Here is a 16,550-nt window from a genome sequence, read left to right as displayed (position 1 = left end):
GGTAAGATTTCGACAGATGATGACATAAGAAAAGCAGATGACGTCCCATACCAATCTATTTATTTTACTAAAAAAAGTTTCTAATAATTTTTAAGTTAACTATGGATGGGTTTAAATATAAATCCGTCATATGTCGTCTCTTGTTGTTTTTAACCAGTTTTATTGGTTTATTTCAAAAATGACAGATCGTATTTCAATTTTATTGGTTTGACGGAACGACGAACGACAAGCGGACGCCGATGCGTATGAACTCGCCTTTAGATTTTTGACGCTTGTCAAAGTCTTGCCAAATTAGAGGTTATAATTTTGTGTCAACTTTTGTCAGTTTTGTCAAATACCCTGCGTTTTGGAAGATGATGCATTTTGAATCGTGTTATTACGTGTGTTTTGTGTCTTTTGAAGTCAAGTGGAGGAAAAATCGAGTGAAAATTAACTGTAGACCCCGAGCACAGTTTATGGTTAATACTCGCTGCCCAGGCAAAATATCTTATACACCAATAAAGTTACCATCATTAAAGTTCGTATACCATCTCGTCGTAGATAAGTGCATCTCGAATATGGTAAAAGGACCATACTAAACACATACTAAAAACTGGAGTAGCTGTAAAATATATCGACATCACACGATACGTAAATAATGGATTTTAGTACTGCACAAGAAAAATAATGCCAAAGGTACTGGTTTAAAAAATTAAGATTAAAGTTAATTAGCAACCTTTAAGGTAATAAATAGTAAATTTGGTAAGTGTTATTAATAATAAAATAGTTTGTTTTATTTATGTTGTTTTATTTATTCCTGCGGAATATTACAAATTTGTATTTGTACATAAGTTATATTGATAAATATAATCATAAATGCGGGAAGTTTCAAAAAGCTTGAAAGTAAGAAATAGTTCTTTTTTATATTTTTTTGGTATGTGGTGTCTTGTTCTTGTTTGTTTTGTATTAAGACATACCGTTTTTTATTATATTAAATAACTCGATTACATTTTTTCAGTTTTATACAGTTTTTTTCACAATATTTTGAAGTAATTACTTGTCAGTTAAATTTTAAATATAATAATTTCCTGCTATGCGTTCCAGTTGTACCAACTTATTTCTTTGTAAAATAAAATAAACTACTTTGAAATTAAAATGACAGACACATTCTATCACTGTCAAGGATCTTCTCGTTGGACAGACTATACGACAGTAGGTATCTGTTATTTTAGCTGATAGTAAAGAGTAGTAAAAGCTTAAAAAGTCAGCGAAAACCGCATCTTGATATCTTCTTTCAAACCGAAGATATTAGCAAAATTATAATAAATACCAAAAAATAAGCCCTTAATTACCTTATTTTTACAACACGGTATCAGTAGCCCTCTTGATTATGCCCATTCTAACCTAAAAATAAGATAGAAACAGTTAGTTTATTTCAAAATCGACGATATACCAGAATATCATTTTACCAGATGTATTAATATCTAATAATTAAGATATTAATAATAGTGAACAAGAAACGATGATTCAGTGAAGTCATGGTAGGCTTTGGAAAAAAGTTGCTTTTCGCATAATAGTATAAACGTCAAATTGTTATTAGATCAACATTTTGATAGTCTTATAGCAGCGTTTTTTTATCTTTTAAATGCTTTTTCAAAATGCCTTTATTATTTGAAGTAGTTGAAGTTGTTGACTATCAAAATGTTGATCTAATAACAATTTGACGTTTATACTATTACGTCAAAAGCAACTTTTTTCCAAAGCCTACCATGACTTCACTGAATCATCGTTTCTTGTTCACTATTATTAATATCTTAATTATTAGATATTAATACATCTGGTAAAATGATATTCTGGTATATCGTCGATTTTGAAATAAACTAACTGTTTCTATCTTATTTTTAGGTTAGAATGGGCATAATCAAGAGGGCTACTGATACCGTGTTGTAAAAATAAGGTAATTAAGGGCTTATTTTTTGGTATTTATTATAATTTTGCTAATATCTTCGGTTTGAAAGAAGGTATCAAGATGCGGTTTTCGCTGACTTTTTAAGCGTTTACTACTCTTTACTATCAGCTAAAATTACATATACTATTGCATTTAATTTTTTTGAAAAAACGCGCAATGTTTGTTAAATTGTAAGACAACGCCCCCTAACGTCTACGTTCAAAAGCTTATTATTATGGTTTATATGGTACAATATAGAGTAAGAAACGCTCTTTTAAACGAGCCCTCGCTTGTTGGATTCCGATCATCCAGTCCAGAGTTATTAATATTCAAATAAAAACAGATCTAACCTTCCCCACCACTTTATTTTGGTAGATAGGGGAAAATGGCTCTAACCATAGACTTAAAATAAAATATAGACTACACTATTTACATCTCAACGCGGACAAACAACCTTTTTTGTACACATGTTTACTTCTGGGTACAGTCGACCGAGCCTTCCTCATCCAGCCTATGTTGTCACGTCTTTAATATTATCAATATTTTTTTTTCTTGTTATACACATATATTGAGATATTAATACTACAGTTTAATAAAGTAGGTTTTAATATTCCAGAGATGTATTAAATAGTCCTTATACTACTAAATTATAAGTCGGATACTGTTTAAAAAGGATAAGTTCTTTACAATATGACAACACCGATTAGAGGCGAGGGAGCCTATTCATTCATTTATTACCTTGTAGTACGTGTCGCACGTGTGCGGTAAAGCTTTGTTGCCGCTATCTCCCCGGCTGTATTAACGCATTTTCTTAGCTTGTAGTGCTTAAGTGTTTATTTTATTGACTTTTTCTGTTCAAGAACTATAAAATATGGTTCGCCAGTGCCAAATTTGCAAGAAATTTGACTTAAATAATCCATTTAAGTCTTGAAACGACTTTTGACCGGTAGGCAACTCTCAATTTACCCATTGGGAGTCAGTGGCGTTGTTGTAGAAAGGCGCTTATTTAGATAATATTTTAGTAAAATGTAAAATCTGAATTTTTTCTCTTACATTACATTATTTACTTACTTACATTGTAACAAAATCATAATTATAACCCTGTTAATAATTAATAATGTTTTTATTAAAAATATATTCCGGTTTATTCTAAAATTATCTTCAGAATCTAAAATAACATACAAGAATTTTAAAATGATATTACATTATGAAACAATATTTTTTAATATACCGGGTCGTCTCAAAATGGCTCAACCCTATAACTTTTTTATTTTTTCAGATAAAAAACAGATTTGTATGTTAGTAGGTATATGACATACATTAGGATTTATTGACGTATTCAATTGTTTTTGGTCTCTTCCTGTTTCACCGAAATGATTACATCTTTTGATTTTTAAAGGCACCCGCGGTATATTGCTACTTTATTCGATAAAAAATGACACTCTGAATAGAATGACATATCATATGTCAACTTTTGACATTGTCGCTTAAAAACATATCCTATTTTAAATTTCAATCCAGTTTTTTTCAATCCACTAAGTTTTAATCCAGGAGCCTTGGAAAAATAGTTTTGATCGTCTAATAGGTTTCGTGTCTTGTCTAGGCCGGTTAAAAGATGTACAAATCGTATTTTTAATCATACATATGTCAATTTTTTCAAATGGAACAAAGGGTGACTCATTAGCATATTTGGAAAAAGCATTTTTTTATGAATATATTGATACCACACACTTGGTATTTCGAGTCAAATTGTCGTTATGAACCGCGTGTTACAATAACAATTAAACCATATGCGAAAATGTCAAAAGTTGACATATGATATGTCATTCTATTCAGAGTGTCATTTTCTATCGAATAAAGTAGAAATATACCGAGGGTGCCGTTTAAAAATTAAAACTTATAGTAATTTCCGGTGAAACAGGAAGTGACCAAAAATAATTGAATGCGTCAATCAATCCTAATTTATTTCATATACTAACATACTAAATCTTGTTTTTTTATTTGAAAATATAAAAAAATTATGGGGGATGAGCCACTTTTGAGACGCACCCGGTATAATAAAGACAGTACCGAGTTAAATAAATGTAGTTTTTATTTTATCCACTTCCTATCACCTTCCTTGCTTTAATGGAACAGATTTATGTTTTCTCTAATTTACATAATAAGACATCACTTAACCAGAAAAAAAATTACAACAATCATATTTTTTTTTCTCTCCCTGTCGCCGATTCTATTTTATCTGTGAAATAGATCCTGTTTTGATTAATATTAGGGGTTGTAAATGTTTGACTAAAATTAATAATTTATTATTAATTTCAAAAATTACCTAATTTCGATTATAAAATTTCTTCTATAACGTGTATTTTATTATTTTTATCCTTTTTGGACTCTAAATTGTTTTTTCTAAACTTTTATTTAAAAAACCTGTCCTAAATCTTAATAAAATATAAAAAAGTTTAAATACGATATATTTTTAATTTAATTATAGCTTCATTAAAATAAAAAAATTACCCGGCTATAATACGGAGAGTTCAGGTGTACTTGAGAAACGAAAGACAGTGTTGTGGTTCTCGGCAGAGTCGTCAGGGAACGACCGTTACGACAGAGACAACCTATCTATCGCTCGTGTCGCACTCGTTATAACCTAAAACAATAACACAACAATAACAAGACATTGTCTGACCGCATGTTCCAGCTATTTATGAATGAGATGCTCAGTCTATATTTTATTTTAAGTCTATGGCTCTAACAAAAAGTATTCAAAATTTACTGAAGATTATGAAGCTGTTACTTATAGTACACCTTATCCATCAGGCAAAATTGTGTAAAAACTCTATTTTCTTACTTTTTGTTGCAGTTGCGCTCCCTAGCGGTCGTTCTACAAACTTGAAAATAATTTCCAGCAATTTCCCATAGCCTCTTTAGTTATAAGTATTTTTTTCCGCAGCCCCTACGGCTAATACTTTCCGAGATACAGCCGAGAGCTATTCTTAGTGGGACACCCTGTACAATTATAGAAATGTAGTTCCTTACCGGTTTCACAATTATTAATCCAATGTCTCATAAGGCGTGGTAATTTTTCGGTGAGCTCATCTGGTGGTAGAGTACTGAACATATCCTTTAACTCTTTTGTAAATGTGTCTCTGTAAATAAAACAACAACTTATTAGTTATAATTAATATATTATAAAAAAATTGAAAAAAAAGGCATATATAATTAAAGAATCGCATATAGCCTGCTAAAAAAAAAAGAAAACAATCTGTAGATATTAAACATATTTTCTCTTCATCGTTTTAAAGTCCAAAATAACTGAGTTATTTTACTTTGAAAATTAAAAAAAAACAATAATTGTGTTACAACATTGTTCGAAACAATGTTTGAAAACAAAATTTTACATTTTCCTTTGCGAAAAAAGCTTCATAGACGTGTTTCTGAGCTCGAGGTATACTACCCCTAAAATATTCGCATTTATTTAAGACTTACCCTGTATATACAGGGTTGTTCACCACATACGACACGGAGTACTGTAGCTAAACGATTAGATTTTTACAAATTGCAAGTTTTGGGTTCGTTGAAAGACTATTAGAGCGACAATTTAAAAATATTTTTACAAGATACAGAGTGTCCCAAATAAATAAAAAATAACAAAGTTGTATTTTTTTAAAAGGAACGCCTTATATATTATTGCATTTTTAGTTTCTACGATTAAAATAAAGGTAAATTTGATTAAGGTTTATTACACTTAAACCTAACCGTTTTTGAAATATTTTCAATTTTGTGAAATTGCAGTATAAATTTTAAGGCTTCATTTCTCCGAGGGTATCAAAGTTTTTAATACTAAATATTTACTGAAGTTTATCTATTGATCAGTTATTGTGTTGCAATACTAAAAATTATACTACCTTATACTGAGTGTCTAAATATTTATTTCAAATAATTATTAGCTTTAAACGGCAATAACTTGTTTAATTTAAATGGAACACCCTGTATATTTATTCAACAGGGTGGGTCAAATTCGACGCTTTTAAATGGAAACACCCTTTTCTATAGGAGATAGACAAAAACTAATATCGGTGTCTGGAGCTCAATTTTCATCAAAAACATGATGGTGAAAACCTCACATCAATATCTGTTACCGTTTCGGAGTTACGGGGTGTTTTTCAAAAATGTGCATTTTTAACAAATCGCTGTAACTTTTTTGCTATGGAAAATTTTGTATTTCTATGAAAACATTTCCAAAGCAGCTTTTTACGTAGAATTTCATGGTTTAAATATATTTTTTTTTAAATTAATAATTTAAGAGTTATCAACAGAAAAATTGATTTTTTATATGGGACACCCTGTATATTTTTAATTTATTGAAAAGAATTTAAAATTACCTTTCCAAAAATATAACACTTGATATTTTGCTCGATTCCTCTTCAAGATATAGAGTATATAAAAATTCGCCCGCTTTAAGTAGGCTTTGAACGGCACCGGCTGTAATGCAAAAAAATTCTAGCTATGAGCATCAATTAAAACGAAAATAATATTTGCTATGAGAGATGCAGAATTTTATAACAATTTAAAATATATTTAACCAACATCAACACATTTAAACTATATCTCATAACAATAAAAATAAATAGCAAACCAGGACATGAGATTTTGCTACAGGTGTTTGACATATCGACCGTCTTCTGTTATGTACAGATGGGGCAGTTTTTGAACATTTCTTGCGGAATTCATTAACTCAGTGGGGGTGAAAGATACCCTCTCATAACTGCTAAATATTTCTAATTCTTGTCTAGATTATACAGAAGAATAAGGAACCTTTATTCTTCCGCAAATATATCCATAGGATTAGATCCATGGGCACTAAGTCAGGCGGCCTCGACGGCCAACGGCTTGGGTTCTTGGTCTGCTATTCAATTATTCTTGAAATTGGCTGCAGAAATTTGCTGTTAACTTCAGCGTTCAGAGGCGGTGCGTCGTCTTGCAGGAAAAATATGTTTTCGAGTTCCCTTAAGGGCATATCATCAATGAGGGGTCCAAAGCCTACTAGTTAAAAGTGGCGAACTTTTAAAAAATCTGTATTTCGAAGGGGATTATAACAAAATATCAAGTGTGCTATATTTTTGGAAAGGTAATTTAAAATTCTTTTCAGCTAATTAAAAATACAGGGTGTCCCATATAAAAATCAAATTTTCTGTTGATAATTCTTAAATTATTAATTTTAAAAAAATTATACTTAAAACCATTAAATTCTACGTAAAAAGGTGCTTTGGAAATGTTTGCATAAAAATATAAAATTTTCCATAGCAAAAAAGTTACAGCGATTTGTTAAAAATGCATATTTTTGAAAAACACCCCGTAACTCCGAAACGGTAACAGATATCGATATGCGGTTTTCACCATCATGTTTTTGACAAAAATTGAGCTCCAGACACCGATATTAGTTTTTGTCTATCTCCTATAGAAAAGGTTGTTTCCATTTAAAAGCGTCGAATTTGACCCACCCTGTACTTGTGATGTGTGTCATCAGTGTTTCACAAGTACACAGTACACACATGTAACTATATATTTCAAAACCATCGATAAGTAAACCAACGTTATGCCTATTTCCTTGAAATATAGGAAGAGGCAACAAAATTTCCTCAAAATACCATGCACTAACGAATATGTCCAACACTATAAATAGATGATTACCAGTCAGGTGTCAGGTAATTATAGGAGCCAAAATACGCATACAGGGTGAGTTTTCCACAATCTTCCCTATGGGCATCTCGGGAAGTACTGGAGATAGAAACACAGTTAAAAGGGGAAAGAATTGCATTTTTGAGGGGTCATAAATATGAGCCTTTCAGATTTTTGAAAAAGTTCATGGCTTACTAGATATTTCGAAAAAAACAAATTTCGGCTATTTTAAAAATGGTCTCTATTTCCATTATAATCTATTTCAGACAAAAAGTTTTCAGATAAAAGTTGTTGATAATCACATCCTTAATGAGACTGCGTTCCCCGTTTCTCTCTAAAGCCCGTCATTTTTGACATATATGACACAAACTTGTGTTTTTTAAATGGAAACCAGAGTTGGCCATGCCTTCATAAAAAGCGCCATTTTTTAAGCTTTTCATCGATAAAAATTACTGAGTTATGCCAATTCTTATCTTTCTTGGTTAATTTCACTTAGTTGGTATGATATTCTATTTTGTTATTTATTTAATTATTATAATTTATGACTTATAAAAACACAGAATATTTTATTAAACAGTTCTTTACAATTTACATTACACAAACTTAAACTTAAAAAATAATATCACTACATACAGTTTAAGTTATTTTAGAAAATATTCAAAAAATATACTGCATAAAAAATCTAAAATAGATAGGTCTAAAATAGATAGAAAAATATAGTCTAAAATAGATATATAAATCTAAAATAGATAGATGCAATTGAGTCCGAGCCCATTTGAGAGGAGATCGTTTAAATAAGTATCATAAAAATAAATTTTAACATTTTTTTCATTATGGGGCGTGTCATAATGAAAGTTATGTTGGAACCACTCTATAGAAGCGCGAGTCTCTAAATTTAACTTTTCTAACATGTCTTGAAAACCGTTCTCTAAAAAGCGTATGTAACGTATCCTCGAAAATGTATGACCAAGAACAGTTGAACTAGTAATCCTACACGCTTTTCTTCATTTGAAAAATTCATATTTACAATTTTTGGTTATTTTAATTTACAAAGTTTGTATGTGACAGTTTGGCATTTCTGATAGCAACGATCATAAATGATAAGTGAAGATAAATAATTCACATTCCGATCGCAGTTCATTCGCAATTTGATCTTGGCCTGGGTTTTTTTCACAACTGGAAGAGAAAACAAAACAAACCTCTGAGGGCTCTGAGCCTTTATATAGCAATACCGGGAACAGTGGGAACATTATCAATGAAAGTTTCAAGGGAACTGCAGAAAAGGCGACTGACACTTGCGTGAGACCAGCATCTACAAGTGGCACACAAGCTACCACCTCGTCTAGCAAGGGTCAGGAGCATATCTCTATAGACCTAACAAGCGACATAAGCTACCGTTTTGTCTACCCGATCCTGGGTTAACCAGAGGGCTAGACGATTCGCTGAGAGGAGGTCCTAGCTGCGCAGAAGTACGGAAGAGGAAGCAAAAGCGAAAGCACTCCTCGAAAAAGGGGAGAGTAAAGGAGTCAAGAAACAGCCTGGCGCATCTCCACCAAAGGGCAAGAGAGGGAGCGAGAAATTCTCACCTCTGCTCCGGCAAGGAGAGAAAAACCAGGATGGACAGCCGTCCAACACCGAGAGGCAAGCAGGGACGTATATCATCAGCTTTGCCGCTATTGCTGGACAAGTGAAAATAGCGGTGCTGTCCAGAGGCTGCACTGACTACCGGCAACCCAGCAAACAGCTTTAGAAGAGGCAATACTGGACGAAGTAGTAGCGAACGGATTGCAACTTGTTTCCATGGCTAACTAAGTGAAATTGTTCAAAAATTAAAAGAATTGGCTCTAATTCAGTATTGTTTCGGCGCTTTTTATTAGTCATAGCCAACTATAGTTTCCATTTAAAAAAACATATGTTTGTGTCGTATGTCAAAAATGACAGGCTTTAGAAAAAATCGGAGAACACAAACTCATTAGGGATGTAATTATCTACAACTTTTATCTGAAAACATTTTGTCTAAAATAGATTATAATGGAATTAGGGCCAGTTTTTAAAATAGCCAAAATTTGTTTTTTTTTCGAAATATCGGGTCCGTTCGACTTTACGGACATAAGAATTTTAAAAAAACAAAAATTGTCCTGAAAAGTACGTGTTTTAGTAGGTAATTTAAGCCAAAAAAATTTGCGGATTATCCAGTAAATTTTAAAATATTGAAATAAAATGATGGTACTATTTGATGCTGCGGAGGAATTTTGACAGATGGCACAAACATATGATGACACGTAACCAACATGACGTTAGCCACGGATGGCATTAACCTGTGCGACGTTGCCGCTATTTTAGGCCAAATTTTCACATGCCGGTCGCCGGAGGAACGGCTCTTACGGTGGAGCCATCACGGTGAAAACAAATAAATTATTTTAAAATCTGTGTTTAAAATCAAATCATTGAAAACACTCAGATTCGTATTAAAATATAAAAAAACACAGCTTAACACCCCTCACCATAGAAAACCTAACCAAAGCAACCCAAATGCTAACCAATCTAATATTTTTGCAAATTCACAGTTAATTATTAAAATATCAAAACCACAGCTTAACACCCACAGCAAAGAAACGCTAACCAAAGCAACCCAAATCCTAACTAATCTAATAATATTTCTGCAAAATTACAGTTAATTATTAAAATATAAAAACCACAGATTAACACCCTCCACAAAGAAACGCTAACCAAAGCAACCCAAATCCTAACCAATCTAATAATATTTTTGCAAAATCACAGTTAATTATTAAAATATAAACCACAGCTTAACACCCTCCACAAAGAAAAGCTAACCAAAAATTCAAAACCACAGAACCCCTAAAAGAATATCTAACCACTTCAGTAGAAAATTATATAAAATAATTATATTGACAACGTCGCAAATAGCATGCGAAGGCCGTCGATCAACTGTCAATCAAAAAGTCAATAGTTGCTAGTTCGGAATATTGTAAATACATGTATTTTCTTAATTTTTACGCTTACAAAGAGGTTTTCTTGAATTCTTGTGCTTAAACTAGGTCAATCCACATCTATATAATGTAGTAAAGTGCTAATATTCAATGTTTCTACCTAATCTGTATGGAATATTTAACGTTTTTAGTGTCCGTAATATCGACTGGAACCGAAATATATCTAGTAAGCCATGAACTTTTTCAAAAATCTGAAAGGCGCATACTTATGACCCCACAAAACTGCAATTCTTTCCCCATTTAACCGACTCTCTATCTCCAGTAGTTTTCAAGATACCCATAGGGTACGAACATAGTGGAGGCAGGTTTCTGCTTTCCGGCAACCAGCGCCGTCTCTGGGGACCTATTCTTGACCACATATCGCTCACATCTCGCATCTCCGAAAAAGCCATATAACAATACACGTGATGGGTAACTTTGCGTATATGCCGTGTATTATTATATGGCTTTTTCGGAGATGCGAGCAGGGTTCGGAAGTAGTTAATTAAGAGGAAATTTACCTGATTAACTAACCTAACCTAACCTAACCATATCCAAACGCCGCTCCCGCCACTCCCGCCGCGCCGGCCCCGCACATAGGGGTATTTGGTCTATAAACCTGGCCAAAAGTTAAATATTTTTATTTTCATTTTTTATCTTAACTGAATACAAATCTATAAATACTAAATGTAAGCGCGTTTATTAGCTTTTTTTAAGTCGTAAGTTGACTATCAAATAAATAATATATTTCAATTATTAAATTATTAAGTATGAATTATCTTGAGTGTATTCTGAAAATTTCTAAGATTATAAAATAGTGGAATTGTTTGTAGTGCTTTTTTTGCAAATTGTTTATAATAATTGTCATGATGGATACAGAGCCAGCTGGCAAGTCCTGTTTTATGCCATATTTTTATTTTGAAACGTTTCCTTCTATTCTATTTCTTTATAATGTTTTATATTTAAAAAATCAGAGGCATTTTTATAAGGTGTAAGACTATTCGGCAATATTCCGCATGGAAATTAGTATCCGTTCAGTGCTTAAAGTCTCCAGCTTTGGAATATGTACAAAAATCTTGCCAATATTTGCCACTGCCAAAAAGAACATTGATTTAAATAGATTCTTAAACGAAATAGTCTTTACCCTATAACACCCATCCTCGCTCAAATATCGTCTATAATATACAAATTACTTTCTTGTTCTAGCATCCTCATCCAATTGCTTGGTTTTGCACAGAATGCAGCCTCTCCTCTAATAATTTGATCGGTGGAAAGGGTTTCAGAGTAGAGGAAAAAATATTGTGTAGGAAAAACAAAATGGGGTTCCATATTAGCACCCTCTCCTCTAATAATTAATATTACTAGCAAAAAAGCAAAAAAATCATAAAACATAATTTTGGCCAACTTTTAGTTCTTAATACCCCCTGTGCGCCGTCGGCGCGTGCAAAAGCAGAAATAAATAAATTTTCATTCCGGTAAAAGCGAGAATGCCGATGAACGCTGGTCGACGGTGCCTGCCTGCTTTCACTGTGAACTAGCCGATTTGATAACACGCTTTAATTGTTCAAGGTTATAAGCGCGAGGCGGCGCGGCGCGGCGCGGCGCTACTATGTAACCATATACAGGGTGTCCCAGAAATAAGTGCAAGTATTTTAACTTAACTGGTAGTATAGTTCAACCCCAGAAACACGCCTATGAGGTTTTTTTCTAAATAATTTTTTTTTGAAAATTCGGAAATTTTTGAAAATATTTTTGGATTTTTTTTGCAATTTTTTTAGTTTTTATTTAAAAAAATAATTTCTTGATAATATGGCAACATATGTAGTAGATTAAATTTACAAGAAAGAAAATCCAGAAAAGATCCAGTGGTTCTCAAGCAAATCTCGAAGTATTGGAAAGAATGTGTAAGGACCAAGAACTATTGACTAAAATAAAACGACGGAAAGCAGCATATTTTGGTCATATTTTTCGAAATAACAAATATAGTTTCCTACAGCTGATCGTTGAGGGAAAGATTGAAGGACGACGAGGCCTCGGGCGTAAACGGTTTTTCTGGTTGCGGAATTTGCGCCAGTGGTTTAATATAGGAGAGGCCAGTGCAATTATCCGTTTAGCTCAAGACAGGGAGGAATTCCAATTGATGGTCGCCAACCTCCGATGAGGAGAAGGCACATGAAGAAGAAGGTTCTCAAAATTTTAGCAAAAAATATTTTTTTTGGAAATTTTCAAAGTAAAATAACTCCATTATTTTGGACTTATTTGAAAAACGATAAAGAGAAAATATGTTTCTTTTATCGAGATCTACCAGCCTTTAAAATACTTGCACTTATTTCTGGGATACCCTGTTTATAACAATACACGTGATGCGTATACGCAAAGTTGCGAACGATGTCAAGAATAGGTGCCCAGATTGGCGCTGACTACCAGTAAGCGGCAAACCTGCTTGCACTGTGTTCGCACACTTAGAGAACATCGTAGGAAACTCACCCTGTATACCTTCGAGAAATAGAACAGATGCACAGTTTAACAAACAGAATCGATAATTTCTAATATACATACCATATATAAAATCCCATGTATAATAGGTATGCATCTATCGAACGATATAAACAGTAGCGCACAATCAAAAATAATTTTTCGTCAATCGATAAAAGACGCGTGGATGCGTTGGCGCCAGAAAGGGCAGCGCGCGTCCTCGACCACGTGGTCTCAGGAAGTACCACCATTTTGGCGGGAAGCGACTGACGCCGTACGACTCGCTTTTGGGACGCCACCGAGGCGGTATTTCGAACAAAGAATGGATAGATTGCGCGCGCGCCTGTTGACGAATTTCGGCGGTTCACGATTGGGCGCGCCGCGGATAGTACGCGCTAGGCGGGCGTGGGTGCGGCGCGGGGGGAAGTACCGTACCTACCGCACGTTGTCGACCGGCCGCCGCGCCGCACAGTGTAACGAAAACTAAAATAGTGGGACATTGGCATTTTTCTTCAGTTATCACTATTCTTGCTGAAATATTTTGACAGAAATTAAATAATACGGCTAGGAATTTTTGCTACAGGGCGAAAAGAGTAAAAAAAGGCGTAATGGAAGGTCAAAAAATACGAAGTTTTATAAAAGGACTTTCCAGGTATATTTTTTTATTTACAAAGAGTTTATAGCTCTTATGGACCAAAAACGTTATCAAATTACTGTCGAACAATCATTTATCTCCCGCTAATATGTCAAAACTCAATCAACATTCCTAAATATTCAAATAATCAGGGATAAATTAGATAAGACTGCAAACTCAAAGAGAACGACACAAGTGGCAAATATCTTTTAACAGTATTAAAAAATATGATAATATGCGAAAAAAACGTATTCAACTCCAACAAAGGAAACCATAATACACACCTCACAAAAAATTTCGCAACACTTATATTTTTCGTAGTATTTATTCTTGAAACGCTTCAAACATTTTTATGTGAAAAACTTAAATCTAAGGTCTGCCTGAGTTATGATATACTTCCCATTCCTTAACAAGTTGCTATTAATGCAAATAACTTTTGAGATTATTGTTAACCAAGAGAATTTAAGAATACTTTGCAGTTTTCCAAATTAATAAGTGATGCGATAATTTATGTGGGGTGTATATTATTCCAAAATAACATAATATATAAGGCACTTACATAAAACATGCTTAAAAATCATTCTCAATTTCTTCTCCATCCATATACAAGAGCTCTTCCGCTTCCTGAAACAAGTCTACTTTTTTATTTTTAGAGTGCTTTGGTCGCAGATGTGAAAGTAGAGGATCTGAATATATCAATAAGTTGTGCAATATATCTTCAATAGTTTCCTTACGACCACTCTTCCTGGAAAAATTTTGGCGGAACGATCGAAATTCTTTGTTTCTTGATTCAGATGCTTCTTCGGACATTCTGCCGATGGGTATAAATTGAAAACGTTCACAGATATCTGCACCGTGAATCAAAAGCATATGAATGCTTGAAGGTATATAATACCAACCGTAAAGGGAAACAAATAGTCTGCTGTCTCTTTCATGTCACCAAACTACGGTCGAATCAATGGAAAACGTAATTATTGCCGAAGAAATGTATTTTTTTCTTCCAGGTTCGGATCTAGGTGGATGAGATTTATATGTAACAGTATACTAGAAGGTTCACTCTATGATATTTTGTATATATAACCTTTTTTTGAAAGTCATAATAAACATGTAGAAACTAGACTTGAAAAAAATTGGGTCATTTTTTCAGGTTTGTTGGTAAAAGACGTCTCTACGGAAAAAATTGTTGGAATTGAACAACACAAGGAAACTTCTGAAAATAATAAATTTCATTGTATGAAATTTTTGTACAGATTTGGTAAATTAAGGAAACCATAACTTTAACCCGCCATAACTCCCCGACTAAGAGGTCAACTCGAGAAATATCTCACATGGTGGAGCTCTGAGATGTCCTTTATCCATCTATATAAAAAAGTTGAATTAAATTTTTTGTTTTTTGGGCTAATGTCCCGCATTTCCCGATTTCGTTACACTGTGCGCCGCGCCGCGCCGTTTCCCAGAAATGCCGATGATTCTTGAACGAGCTGCCACAGAGGCGTATCAGGAAATATGTACGGTTGATTATGTTCTGTTTTTCCTTCTTCTATGTCTTTTTTTTAAATTAGGTACATACAGTGTAAAAAAAATTGGTGGCAAGAGAATTTATTTTAGTGTAAAAGAAAATATTTTGCCTGAAGAAAAACTCTCTTAACTCAAGAAAATTGTTCTCTTGAAAAATTCGAAAATTTCTCTTGAATCTATTTTCATTCAACCAAGTGCAAGTTACTTTGTTTTAAGATAATAACAAAAATACGCTAGGAAGTTCTTCATTCAAGAAACATGGCCATTTTTCCAATAGCTAAATACTCTTTTGATGAAAAAGACGATGACGAAGGACGATGCAGAGACGATGACGACACGCAAAGACGATGACGAAGGACGGTATATACTAGCGATGGGAACTATCGAATGAATTAGACTATCGAATGGTTACTGAATGAATGATTTCAACTATCGAATGGTTTCATTCGAATAAAATCATTCATTCATTTGTATACTAAAGCATATGTGACAACCTCGCCGTGCGACTAAATGGTTATCGTTAAGCCAAGACTATCGAATGCTTTTGATAAATGAAATTTAGTATTCGTTTGATTTTTGTCTGCATCAGTGCATTATTAGTTCTTCCAAATTTTTATAACTTGCCTTCTAAATACTGTGCTATTTTTGCGTTTATTAAAATATTTAAAATACTAAAGTAGTAGTGTTTTTTTTAATTGACGATTGTGTACGTGTGCGGGTGGTCAAAATTTTTCCGAAAATTTGTGTGATTTTCGGATCTTTCAATTATTTAATTTTATACGGTATATGGTCTATTTTTTTAATGGGAAATTTTGAGAAGTAACAATTTTTAAGAGAGATGAGGTGAACTTACAATTAATTTTAAAAATACATATGTATTTGTATTTTAATGTTTTAGTAATATGAATTAGTTGAACTTAATAATCATATTTAAGTAATGTGGTAATGCGGTTAAGTAAATGATTATCGAACTCAAATTTTGGGATGAGAAAATTAAATTGATTGATTAAAGTTTTACACGTGCCAATTTAAAAAAAAAAGTTAACGATATTTGTATTTTGTTTATGCTAATTCTCTTACATGTAGATTTTTGCGGAGAAATATTTCATTTATTTTTTAAAGTAAATGCCAGTAAAAGCAAATATTATTTTTAAATACTAATACAAAGTAATAAAAAGTAATACACATATATAATTTTGATTTCTAATTTTTTATTTATATTTTTCTTCTATTACACTGCATGCTTAGAAAATTAATAAATGTTTATATTTCATGATTTTAAAATTTGTTGTTAATATAACAAATTAGTTCTGTAATTATTATTATTTAA

At 32.7% G+C, this 16,550-nt stretch overlaps 1 protein-coding gene across 5 annotated transcripts in view; it reads right to left on the bottom strand.

Annotated features, from left to right (window-relative positions):
- LOC115880903 (serine/threonine-protein phosphatase 4 regulatory subunit 1-like) overlaps positions 1–16,550 on the bottom strand; it is a 358,417-nt gene that overhangs the window by 85,456 nt on the left and 256,411 nt on the right. For 4 of the 5 annotated variants that reach the window (XM_030898233.1, XM_030898229.1, XM_030898230.1 and 1 more), the window contains one exon: positions 4,961–5,070. In XM_030898233.1, coding sequence (XP_030754093.1) covers positions 4,961–5,070 — 110 coding nt within the window. Of the gene's footprint in view, positions 1–4,960; positions 5,071–13,152; positions 13,174–16,550 lie in introns of those variants that run through there. The other variant, XM_030898232.1, reaches the window with a different exon arrangement.

This window comes from Sitophilus oryzae, unplaced genomic scaffold, assembly GCF_002938485.1.
Source record: "Sitophilus oryzae breed Bouriz unplaced genomic scaffold, Soryzae_2.0 scaffold_1660_pilon_pilon, whole genome shotgun sequence".
Taxonomy (NCBI): domain Eukaryota; kingdom Metazoa; phylum Arthropoda; class Insecta; order Coleoptera; family Curculionidae; genus Sitophilus; species Sitophilus oryzae.
Note: the sequence above shows the minus strand (reverse complement) of the source record. Positions and strands in the feature narration are given on the sequence as shown.